Genomic DNA, 13,013 nt, shown 5'->3' on the forward strand with positions numbered 1-13,013 from the left:
TGCTATTTGTACAAGTTTTTATTCTGTTTTTATTCTTTAAAACAACTTTTAATGATGACGTTTATGCTCCTCCCCTCTCTCAGGTGTTCAATTAGGTTGAATTAGCGTCACCTGGTACCTTTATATAAACGCCACACATCAGTGCTTGGTTGAATGTGGTCTCTTGTATTTTGTCTGTGGCGATGGGAGGATGGTTGTTACTCTGTGTGGCGTTATGGGCAGGGGCCTTGCAAGGTGAGGGGCAGTTTACTAAAATTTCTCGTTTTTATTTGCTGTATGTTTTCGCTTTTGCAGTCAAGTCATTATGCCCTTTGTTTTTCACTTGATCAATCTAGTTGTTTCACCTGGAGACAGTCAAAAGAAGTGCCACCTGGGCTCTAAACTGTGCAAGGATGGTTCAGAATGTATTCTCTATAGCCATGTGTGTGATGGAGAGATTGACTGTAAGGATGGCTCAGATGAGGAGGACTGTGAATCTGGATGCAGTGAAAGTAAGATTTTTTTTTTTTTTTTCACACTTTAAAAATATCAAATGTGTAAAATGTTTTGTGGAAATGGACAAATTAGATCTGTGCATTTCTTTAAAACCAGGTTGACCTACACAAACCCCGACACTTATTTTTTATGCAAGAAAACAACCCTGTTCAATGAGAAAAAAAAATTTTCAAAACGTTCAATTGCCAAAAAGCTACACAGTTGATTTGGTTTATCTTAATCAATATCTGCATCCAAACAGCTCAGTTCCAGTGTGCCCACGGAAAGATGTGTATTGACAAGGACCAGGTGTGTGATGGTGTATCTCAGTGTCAGGACCACTCTGACGAACAGCAGTGCATTAAGCAAACTGAAGGCTGTGTTCACAAGTGTGACGGCTACAGCCGCTGCCTGCCTGCGAGCTTTGTCTGTGATGGGGAGAGGGACTGTTTGGATGGCACTGATGAGGCCAAATGTGGTATGTTCAGTCAAGTTTCAGTCTGTTGCTGTGTGTGTATATATATAGAGGGTATTAAACTTTCAGTAATATTTATCCATCCTTTTGATACTTCAGATGACCAAGAGGAAGAAGAGCCCATTACAGCTCCTGTGTCAACTGTCTCTAGTCAGTCTGTTCCCATAAGGTGTCCTTTAGGTTCCAAACCCTGCAAGGATAACTCTGATTGTGTCCACTACAACCATGTCTGTGATGGGGAAGCAGACTGCAGAGATGGCTCAGATGAGGAAGACTGCCTATCAGAATGTGAAACTGGTAACTAATTTATGCAGCTTTGTCTTTCTTGGAGGCAAATTTAGCATAGTGCTCAGCCACCTTATCAGTAATGTGTATTCTGTGAATGCAAAGACTTGAGCATATACTCGTGACGTACTTTGAGGAAACCTGTTCATACAAATATTGTGCTTTCCAAGACTGAAGACTTTGCAGGTATCACTATAGCTGGTAAACTTATGACTTCAGGGATTATTTATATATTTCTTCTATGCTATACAGCCTCTATGGTCTCAGTTGTCTTATCTGCTTAACATGGCTGTTTCATTTGTCTACTGCAGGCCAGTTCCAGTGTGCCCATGGAAAGAAGTGCATAGACAAGAGCCAGGTGTGTGATGGCGTTCCTCAGTGTCAAGACCGTTCTGATGAACTGGAATGTGCCAAATACATGGAAGGTTGTGTTCACCAATGTGATGACAAGAGCCGCTGCATTCCCAGTAACTTCCTGTGTGATGGCGAGAGGGACTGTGCAGATGGCAGTGATGAGGCCACCTGTGGTATGTTGGATGTGACTGTGCACTACCTGGAAGATGCCTTTTCTTGTCTGTAATGTTTACCTTTACCCTCACTCCTATAGCTGATGAGGAGTGCAGTGCAACAGAGTTCAGGTGTACCAGTGGCCAGTGTGTGTCTGCCACTATGCGTTGTGATGGTCACCCAGACTGCTGGGACCGCTCGGATGAAGAGGACTGCACTAAAGCGCCAGACTGTGCCACCAAACACCGCTGCCCCCAGAGTAAAGAGTGTCTGGTGCATGAGTGGATCTGTGATGGAGACCAGGACTGCATAGATGGCACTGATGAGAAGGTGAATGCTAAACATGGGTTTGTTGGGGTAGTTCTTCTGGATTAAACAGTAAGGAAAGAAAATTTAAAGTAAAAATGACTGCAGTCTGTGCTCCTAAGTTTTTTTTTTTTTTTTTTTTTTTTTTTTTTTTTTTTTCTCCCCCTGAGTTGCCCCTGTAAGATGGTTGTGGATCAGGAAACTCCTATAGAAGTAGAAGGCTTGTGTCCCTGAAAAGTACTTTATCTTCAAGGCCAAACATTCAGAGCTGTGTTGCCTTGATTTTTCAAACCAGATCAAATCATAGTGGCAGACTAAATAATGAAATTAACTATCTGGTCCTCTTTAGGATTGTCCTGTGGATTCACTGAATTGTGGAGACTTCCAATGGTTTTGCAAGTCAAAGACTAAGTGTATCCCTGCACCATGGAGGTGTGATGGCATGAAGGATTGTGACGATGGTAGTGATGAAACTGAATGTGAGTAGATACATTGTATGATTGGAGGTATTAAAAAAATTCAAGTGGAATGGTAATGGCAGTTTAACTGATAAGTTCTAGTTGGTATCTAAGTGTACGTGACCAAATATATTGGTAAATGGCTAATGGGCACACCACCAAGTTTAGTTGGTGACATGCTTGTGCTCTCGGCAACCTAAAATTATCACAAATCTTAACACTATTGGTGTGCGTGGGTTCCCCTTTCTGCAATGTGTACTCACCAGGTGGAATGGTTACATGCCTCCCTCATGAGTTCCAGTGTAGGAGTCAGGAGTGCTTGGATCCAGTTCTGGTATGCAACGGCATTACAAACTGTGCAGATGGCTCAGATGAGGGAGGCAGCTGCCAGGTAGCCTGTGCAGAGGCTGATAAGCACTGCACTCAAAGCTGCTACAGCACACCTCAGGGAACGGTGAGGAGAGACTATGTAGGGACTTAACATGTTGGGACAATATGAAACTGCAGGGCTTGCCTGCTTGCTTTCCTTCTACATGATTACAGCTTCTGTTTTCTGTGGTTTCTGTAGCATTGTCACTGTGCAGCAGGGTACAAACTCCTGGAGGATGGACTGACATGTGGTGATGTTGATGAGTGTGAAGGCCAGACATCTGGTGTGTGCAGTCATCTGTGCATCAATACACTCGGCTCATACCAGTGTGACTGCCATCCAGGCTTTATAATGGAAGCAGGTGGACACCAATGCAAGATCACAGGTAAAGTCCTGTCCATACTGGGGGTGTTCTTCCTACTTCAAAACTGCCAAAGTCTAGTTTAAGGAGATGTCTTGGAACATAAAAGTATAGTTTGCTTTTTGGGATATGAATGATCTCAGAGGGTCCAGTCATGTCTGAAACAGCAGATGCCAAAGTCTAGAATGTAGGAAAATCAGTCTAGCCAAAGACTCCCAAGATGATGAATCCACTTAAAATGCATCTAAAACATTCTTTTTCCATTCCTATCTCTTTGAAGTACCTGACAACAGCTTAAAATGTCCATTAAAGTATATTTCCAGAAATGTCAACCACTCTCGATATTGAGACTAATTGGGGGTCCTAGCAGCAAAGCTGCAGGAACCCATTGTGTTAGTAGCTTTTCCTATTATTATTGATCAGTTGTGAAATTTGGCACATGTAATCAGCCAAGTGCCAAAGTCAAGAATTTTCATGCCCCAAGAGCTTACTCTCTAGCACCACCAACACATCAAAGTTAAAAGTGCATTCAGCCTAATAACTTTTGACTACTTGGTCCAAATTTAAAAAATGAGACATCGTTGGAATCCTTGGATCATGACAAGTCCAACGCATCCTATGACGTCAATTTGCGTATGCCTAGATTTTCTGCCATTTTTAATTTTATCAAAGCTTAAAAAAGCATTTCAGGTCACAGAGATTGTCCAATTATCACAAAACTTGGCACAGACTCTTAAGAGCAAGCCGCACAAAAGTTATCGTGTGGAAATTTGAATTAGGCTTCCAATTTTCCATAAAAGCCAATCAAACTCGAGGTTGACGCCGCCAAACCGGAAGTGAGGCCATATCTTGGCAACCATTTGATATTATGACATCAAACTTATGACCACAACGGTAAGAGGCCCAAGAAGTTTGACGTTTGGCCAATAGGTGGTGCTATAAGTAGCAAAATGTATTTTTGCTCATATCTTTGGACCACATTTCACAAATGAGGTACCAATGGAATCCCTGGATGCAGACAAGGTCAACGCACCTCATGACGTCATCTGCGCCATTTTGGATTATCCGCCATTTTGAATTTAATCAAAAACCTTCAAAAAGCATTTCAGGCCACTGAGATTGTCCAATCTCCACGGGACTTGGCACATAGAATCTTCAGACCAAGCCGCACATAAGTTATCATGTGGATGTTTTTATTTCACTTCCGTTTAACCACAGCAGCCAATCAAACTCTACGCCGACGCGCAAACGGGACATTTGGCCGTATCTCTGCGATGCATTGTATCGATGCCAAACTTGATGCATGGACTCACAACACCTTCCTGAGCAGCCCGAGCCTTGCCTATTGGGCCATTCTGCTAGGACCCCCACATCGCTGCTTGCAGCTATATTTCTTTGCTATTGCCTTTGAAAGGCCTCCATAAGGGGAAACGATGAAGCACACTAATGACTTGCTGATGGTTCTATTTCTCAGGTGAACCCTTCCTGTTGTCATCAGTTCAAACGGACCTTTACTTGTATGGCTTGCGTAGTGGAAGCCTAGATATGTTGTCATCCTCGGCTAAGAAGTCCATTCTCTCACTGGACTATGACTGGAGAGATAGGAAGGTCTTTTGGGTTGGTGTGGACACTGAGACAATAAGATGGTCTTCGCTGGACCAGAAGTCCACAGGAACTGTGGTTAAAGGTTGGCACAACCCAATAATTTAGATCAGGTGAACTAAGGACTAGTAGTTGAGGATACAACCTTGGTATGTTTCAACAGGTGTTAGAGCTGATTCTGTAGCTGTGGACTGGCTCGGGAGGAACCTGTACTGGATTGATGGGGTCAACAATCAGATTGTTGCCATCAAACTAGCAAAAACCTCAGTGAAGTCACTGGATAGAAGCATAATACTGGATGAAGACTTGGATCAGCCCCGTTCTCTGGTGCTGCTGCCACAAAAAGGGTTGGTATCTATTTTTAAGGTCAATATTCTGGAAGACCAATATTTAAAGTATCTTTTTTTTCTTCCAGACTGATGTTCTGGACAGAGATTGGGAGTATAGTGAAGATCGAGCGTGCTGGGATGGATGGTTCTGACAGGAGGGCAGTAGTAAACTCCAGTTTAGGCTGGCCAGGTGGCATAGCAGTGGACACCATTTCTGATAGGATCTACTGGACAGATGAGAGACTGAGGGTGATCGGATCTGCCACATTAGATGGTGACAACCTTAAGGTAAAGGGATTTCAGGGTCAGGCTTAAATCAACTTGAACACCAATGTAAAAGTTGTAATGGCCATGATTAAATGTACCATAAGTGGCTTTACAATGGACTTTCCCCCTCAGTGGCCCAGAGATGACCTCGTTTTTGAAGGGTATACAGACTTGACCCCTTCTATTTCATTCTGTAGTGTGCCTAATATTTTTGTGAACTAACTTGTCTCTCTGAAAGTCTCTACCACACAGGGAATATCCTTTGAAGAGGCTGATTTAAAATGGAAAGAAATTGTTGTACTCCTTCAGCACTGCTCAAGAACAGATTAATTGATCTACTTTAAAGGGTTATGTCAAATTGGCATTGACTTTAAAGGATGTACCATGTATAACTTCTACTTTCAGATTCTTCAGATGAAAGAGACTACCAATCCATTCTCTGTGGCAGTGTTCAATGATATGCTGTACTGGTCAGATGCTAAGAGGAGACTTGTGCAGGCTGCTAGACTGTCTGGTAAAAACCATCAAGTTATCCTGAAAAGACTCAGGCAACCTTTTGCTGTGAAGGTAAGCAAAGATATTTACTCATTGGTGGGAACAGGCTTGATGGTGTTAAATGGACACTGATGGTTTATTTTGTATAAAAGTGCATAAAGCAGTTGTCATTATAATCCATCTTTGATATGTAACATGATTGGAAAATTCTTAAAGAGGTAACTTGTATTGGGTGAACAACGGTAAACAAATTTGCTGTTTCAGATCATCCACCCAAGCCTCCAGATGGATACTGGGAACCCCTGCAAGAAGACAGACTGTTCCCACATGTGTGTGTTGGCCCCTGGACGCAAGGCTGTGTGCAAGTGTCCCTCTGGTCTCTTATTGGCTGAGGATGGCCTCACCTGCTCCACCCTGGTCACGTCAACATTTCTGCTGTTGCTGTCTCCATCTACAGTCACACAGGTTTTTTGCTTTCCTGCAGAATTTCACTCACTAGGATTACAAATGGAACATTGGGGAAGAAGACTCTTGTCAACTTATTGCAATCAGTTGGAAATTGGATTCTGTCCCTGACTAGAGCTGGGTTAAAGTTTAAACATTTTGGTTTAAATATCTTAAAACCTGGACTACCCTAGGGCACAAATTCCCTGGAGGGCTGACTTGGTCTTAATGCTAGACTAATTGAATGCTGGCCACATGTCTACTTGTTGTACAATACTAATGCATTTCTGCAAATTATGTCAACCTTCTCTGTAGATCTACTTGCAGTCCCAAGCAGCAGCAGACCTGAAGGGCTGGCCTGAACACTTGGCTCTGCAGGTCCCCAGTGTCAACGAAGCCACCATCCTGGACTACAGTTTGCGTGAGCACACTCTAATCTTGAGTGATGGTGGCTCAAGTTCACTCAACTCCTTCAAGCTGAAGGACTCTGCATTGACCTCCCAAGGCCAGCTCTTCAAACTGCTGGATGACTCAATCACTGCCATGGCACTCGACTGGATAACCCTTAACACGTTCTGGAGCAGCAACCAACAGCCCCGCCTGCAGGTCACCTCAAAAACTGGGACACACACAGCTGTTCTCATAAAGGATGGCATTGGCAGAATTGAGGATATTGCCCTCCACCCTCCCACAGGGAGAGTTTGCTTCACAAATCTGAACCTGCCAGATACAAATGACAAAGCTGCAGTAGAATGCGCCCACATGGATGGAGCAGAGAGAAGAGTTGTGTGCCAGGATGCAGTTCAGCCCAAATCTTTAGTCTTCTCTAAAAACGGGGATACAGTTTACTGGGCTAACACTGGTAAGATCTTAAAAATAAATTGTATTGCCATTTGCAAAATGGGCTCTGATTGGTATTCTTGGAATTTCTTAGGAATGGGGACAATTGGCTCTGTCAATTTTGATGGCTCTGGATACAGGGAGCTGGAGGCTGGTGATGGCCTGACTGCTGTGGCTCTGGGTGACAACACGCTGCTCTGGATGACTGTCAGCGGTAATGGATCCTTTTCCTTTACTTCACAACCCCTCAGTCACTGGGTTACTTTAATATCAGTAATTCAGATAACTTGTTGACTTGCTCAAATGTTTGTATAGTTTAATGAATCCATATCCTTCAGACATGACCAGGCTCTGGTACAGAGATGATGAACAACAAAAAAAACTGTGGTTTGAGGTTGGTGCTCAAGTGGTCAGCTTGAAGGCTTTTAGCAAGTCCTTGCAGGCAGGTAAGAACATCGCATGACATTTGAGTCATGCAGTGATGTGTTGTCAAAATGACCTGCACTAGTATCTAGCAGTTTCTTAACATTGCTCTTTAAATTAGGTTCCAACCAGTGTGCAGAAAACAATGGCGGCTGTCAGCACCTGTGCCTCGCCACCCCAGCAGGTCGGACATGCATGTGTGCCCACAACCACGTCAGTGTAAAAGACACAAACTGCATCCCTGAGCAAAGCTGCCCAGCTGGAAGCAGGCCTTGTTTGGATCAAATCTCATGCCAACCTGTTGAGAAATTCTGTGATGGGCATGTTGACTGCTCAGACCACTCGGATGAAAACTGTGAGTCTCTGCACTTAAGGGCAAACTTTAAAATCGATTAAGCATCTGACACTTTTTGGCAAAAATCTCTTTTACAGGTGTCGGTCTTAAGCAGTGGTCAGGAGCAAAGGTCTCGCCACCCCCCAAGCCTCGCAGCCCCTCCCTTTCCTCCACACACCCTCCCCCTTCTGCAGTGACTGACCCAGACACCTTCCTGAATGTCAGCATTCAGCTCATGAACCTGGAAGCCCAGCAGTGCAGCCAGAGGAGCTGCAGTGGCAACGGGCATTGTGTGGACATTCAGGGACAAGTTTCCTGTGTGTGTTCTGAGGGCTACAGTGGTGACTCTTGTCAGGAGCATCTCTCAAAGGCAACCCAGGGTCCCATGATCTACGGCGTGGTGGGCCTCTGCGCAGGGGTTGTGGTCATAGCTGTGATTGCAGTGGTGGTTAAAAGGAAAAGTGCTGCATCAAGGTTACTAATGAATCTTGGCTTCCAATCTATGTTCCCCTCAATCAATTGGAGTGTTCTGTAGCTTAAACGCAATACTGAGTGCTCTTATATTGAGCAGGTATAGAAGTGTTGAGCATGTCTCTGAATAGTAAGGTAATATAAGTTTCAGAGCATTCTGTTTGTTCTTAGCTAGGAATTTTTTGAATTGGGTTAATTTTGAAATTGATTTGCTTATGATTACAATTGAACTCAATTAACTTGAATTAGACTATTAAGTGCCTTTGACATTTGTTGTTTGGCACTATATAAATAGAATTGAATTGCAGTCAAAATTTAAAGTAAAGATTAACAAACATATCTTTGTTTTTCTGGTAGTGGACTTCTGGAGTTGCAAAATTAGATTGATGTAATTCTCTTCTGCAGGAGGGCAAGCCCAGAGGCATCAAAAGCAATGAGCATGACTGACCTGGAGAACAAAGCAGCGACCACCCTGGCAGATGCAGACAAACCAGAGGTGGATCTCCTCTAAATTTAAACTGTTTTTGTCTTTTGCTGCACCTCTGGGATTCTGACTTCTGTTCCTCTTCACAGGAAGCAGCATCGTCTGTGGATTGACGCTGATATATGGACAGTGACATTTTAAATAAATGGTCTTCATTTTCAATTGTTGTCTGAAGTTATTTCAGTATAGTTTACTGTTGGTTGCACATTGCCTATAAATGTAGCTCCCTCTTTAGCACTGGTACAGCTTGGCTCTGGACATCACATCGGTTTTTTTTTTTTTTTTTTTTTTTTTTTTTCTCCCCCTTGCATGTGGTAACAAACATCTTGTTAAAAATGCAAAGGAAATATTTAAAAGCATTCCCTAAATTAATCTTTCTGCCTTGACTCATGGTTTAGTCCTAAAACAGTATTTCAATAATTGGCTTACCAAGATGGTAATTGGCTTATTGCTATTACCAAGGTTAATTTTTCAATTTAAAATGCCAACCAATGCAGGCTTTTTTTTTTTTTTTTTTTTTTTAAATAAATGGACTGTATATCCTGCTTGATGTCAACTTCCAAAAATGCAGAATAAAACTTAGATGGCTCACAGGCTTCTCCCTGCATGTGTCTTATGCAGCAAATAAAATGCATTTACCAGAAAGGTCAGCTTGCTGATGGAATGGGCTACTTTAAGTACAAATGGGCATAACGATCCAAGGAGCTAAAATGGTAAATGTAATGGTGTTGGCTGATCTTTGCATCATTTCAAAATTTATGTAGTTTGCTTGTGGCTAGAAATTTAACTTGTGCTAATTATTTGGGAGAAATTACATTGTGCAGAAATGATTAAAAGGCAGCTGAAGCAGATTTCAGTCTAAATATTGGCACCCTATGTGTGGAGATGTTAAATGTGGCTTGTCATGTTGAGTGGTCAATGCCAGGAAAGCTCTAAATGCTGCCCATTTTCAACTAAAGTACAGAATTTTTTTTTTTTTTTTTGCTTTGCTCAAAGTAACTTCAGAACACTTTACAAGAAACTGAGCCCCAGAACTAAGATCGGACTGCTTTGCTCATGTATTTTAGCAAAGTAGCTAAAAGCTCAACCTTGAAGCAGTCCTGATAACTGGTAGTTTTAAAAGAATCCAGTGAAGTGAAATGGAGTACTTGAGTACATTCACTGGAAAATGTATTTTGTGATTTGTATTTTCTCCTGACACCAAATTAAAAGCATAAAGGGATAAATCTGTGTTTTTTTTTTCAAGAGCAAGTCGAGTGTGAAATGAGTTCTGTAAGAAATGTAGTGGAACTACACTTTAATTTATGTAGCCCATAATGACCAAGAATTTGTCAATTTATTTAAAGTCTAAACCAGCGTGTTCTTGTTTACACCGCAACCACAAAACACATGTTTGCTTTAGTTATGAAGCCACTTTTGGTGCACTTACTCTTTCATTATCTTCTAAGATTTCTTAGCCCTCTAATTTCAGTCTATCTGTGGATGTTTAAATTATTCATTTTTAATGATTGGTGAAAAAGAGCTGGAGTGTCTTTTGTACATTACGTTGGTGTCATAGCATCCGCAGCCATATAAAAACATGCTCAGCTCAGATATTCTATCATTCATTCAAAACGGAAAAGAGGTTTTGCCAGAGTTGGCACTTTTTTGGTTAATCAGGACTGTCCCTACGGTGAGAAGATACAGTAAAGGTAGGTCTGAAAGCAAATGTGATACTTTATTGTGGCTCAATAACCAATATTTAGCAATGCACTTTTATGTCAAGAGTAGTTTTTCTTTAGGTGGCCTTTGGCTGCTTTTAAATGCTCAGAAGTGAAAGTCCTATATTCAAAATGGTGCTAAAGTTAAAATTTAAACAACCTTATTAATCCCATTTGTTTCTAGCTTCCAAGTCGATACATTCAGAAACACCAACAAGACGGTTAAAATGTCAGAAGAAACACATTTTAAAAAAAGAATATAGGTTCCAATAACTTTTTATCAGGATAGAGAAGTTATTGTTTTAAACAGGTGTTGATGACTTTCTGAAAGAGCAGCTGCCTAGGCTGAGGTTCTGAGTTCTGGGAATCCCTGCTGCTCTCTCCTGGTTCTGGTTCAATTCAATTCATTTCAATTCATTTTTATTTATATAGCACCAAATACAACAAATGTCATCTCAAGGCACTTAGATGATAAAGTCCAATTCAAGCCAATTGGAATTTAATTAATTGTAATCATAATTATTCATAAAATAACCCATTTCGTTCATATAGAGCCAATTCAAAAACAATTTCCTAGCTAAGGAAACCAACAGATTGCACCGAAACTTTTTTTTTTTTTTTTTTTTTTTTTGCGGTCCAATCTCCCGTCCTGCGCGTGCCTGAGGCGACTGTGGAGAGAAACGACTCCCTTTTAACAGGAAGAAACCTCTGGCAGAACCAGACTCAGGAAGGGTGGCCATCCGCCTCGACCAGCTGGGGTTTGAGAAGACAGAAAGGGGGGGGGGGGGGCACTGTAACACCATTCAAAGGATATCTGTTGGAACAGGGAAACACGAGTTAATGACCACAATAATGTCACATATACATAAAGAGAGTAAAGTGAGGAAAGGTGTGACAGATGAGGCCCCCCCAGCAGTCTAGGCCTATAGCAGCTTAACTATGGGATGTTTCAGGATCATATAAGCTTTATCAAAAAGGAAAGTTTTAAGCCTGGTCTTAAAAGTGGAAAGGGTGTCTGCTTCCCGGACATTTACTGGCAGCTTATTCTACAAGAGAGGGGCCTGATAACTGAAGGCTCTCCCTCCCATTCTACTTTTAGAAACTCTGGGAACCTCAAGTAAACCTGCAGTTTGGGAACTAAGTGCTCTGTTGGGAAAATATCTTACAATGAGATCTTTAAGATATGATGGAGCTCGGTCATTAAGAGCTTTATATGTAAGGAGAAGAATCTTAAATTCTATTCTGAATTTAACAGGGAGCCAATGAAGAGAAGCTAAAACTGGAGAAATATGATCTCTCCTACTAGTTCTCATCAGAACTCTGGCTGCAGCATTTTGGATCAACTGAAGACTTTTCAGAGAATTGGACTACTGTAATAAAGAATTACAGTAGTCCAATCTTGAAGTAACAAATGCATGGACTTTTTTCTGCATCACTCTGAGACAAGATGTTCCTGATTTTAACAATATTACGAAGATGAAAGAAGGCAGTCCTAGAAACCTGTTTTATATGCGAGTCAAATGATAAATTCTGGTCAAAAATAACTCCAAGGTTCTATATAGCTAGACAATTTCTCCCTGAAGCGCTCAGGTCCAAAGATAACGACTTCAGTTTTGTCTGAATTTAGAAGCAGACAGTTCTGAGTCATCCAGGACTTTATGTCTTTAAGACATGCTTGTAGTCTGACCAACCTATTGGGTTCATCTGGTTTTTATAGATAAGTACAACTGGGTATCATCAGCATAGCAATGGAAATTTATGCCATGCTGTCTAATAATGTTACCTAATGGAAGCATGTATAAAGTGAAAAGAATCGGTCCAAGCACAGAACCCTGAGGAACTCCATGACTTACTCTGGTGTGTGAGGAAGATTCTTCATTTACAAGAACAAACTGAAATCTATCAGATAAATATGACTTAAACCAGCCTAATGCAGTTCCTTTAATCCCAATAACATGTTCAAGTCTCTGTAATAAGATACTGTGATCGACCGTATCAAATGCAGCACTGAGATCCAACAGGACAAGCACAGACACAAGTCCGCTATCAGAGGCTAAGAGGAGATCATTGGTAACTTTCAGCAGTGCAGTTTCTGTGCTATGATGCACTCTGAATCCTGACTGAAACTCTTCAAACAGATTATTTCTGTGTAAATGATCACATAGCTGAGCTGCAACTATTTTTTCAAGAACTTTAGACATAAAAGGGAGATTGGATATAGGTCTATAATGAGCTAACACTTCTGAGTCAAGAGTAGATTTTTTAAGTAAAGGTTTAATTACAGCAACCTTAAAAGGCTGAGGTACATATCTTGTCAACAAAGACAGATTGATCAAATCCAATATGGAAGTGTCAATTAATGGGAAAACCTCCTTGAACAGCTTGGTT

The 13,013-nt window shown here is 41.5% G+C and overlaps 1 protein-coding gene across 1 annotated transcript; it reads left to right on the plus strand.

Annotated features, from left to right (window-relative positions):
• The first annotated feature begins 214 nt into the window (after positions 1–214).
• Positions 215–8,952, plus strand: lrp13 (low-density lipoprotein receptor related-protein 13). Its single transcript, XM_075469152.1, has 20 exons — positions 215–234; positions 295–491; positions 737–952; positions 1,049–1,246; positions 1,546–1,761; positions 1,842–2,071; positions 2,397–2,526; positions 2,772–2,959; positions 3,074–3,260; positions 4,711–4,923; positions 5,002–5,185; positions 5,254–5,455; positions 5,840–6,001; positions 6,194–6,394; positions 6,689–7,235; positions 7,308–7,427; positions 7,552–7,659; positions 7,758–7,991; positions 8,069–8,444; positions 8,847–8,952. The coding sequence occupies exons 1-20, from the start codon at positions 215–217 to the stop codon at positions 8,950–8,952; spliced, it is 4,035 nt and encodes a 1,344-aa protein (XP_075325267.1).
• The last annotated feature ends 4,061 nt before the right edge of the window (positions 8,953–13,013 follow it).

This window comes from Odontesthes bonariensis, chromosome 6, assembly GCF_027942865.1.
Source record: "Odontesthes bonariensis isolate fOdoBon6 chromosome 6, fOdoBon6.hap1, whole genome shotgun sequence".
Taxonomy (NCBI): Eukaryota; Metazoa; Chordata; class Actinopteri; order Atheriniformes; family Atherinopsidae; genus Odontesthes; species Odontesthes bonariensis.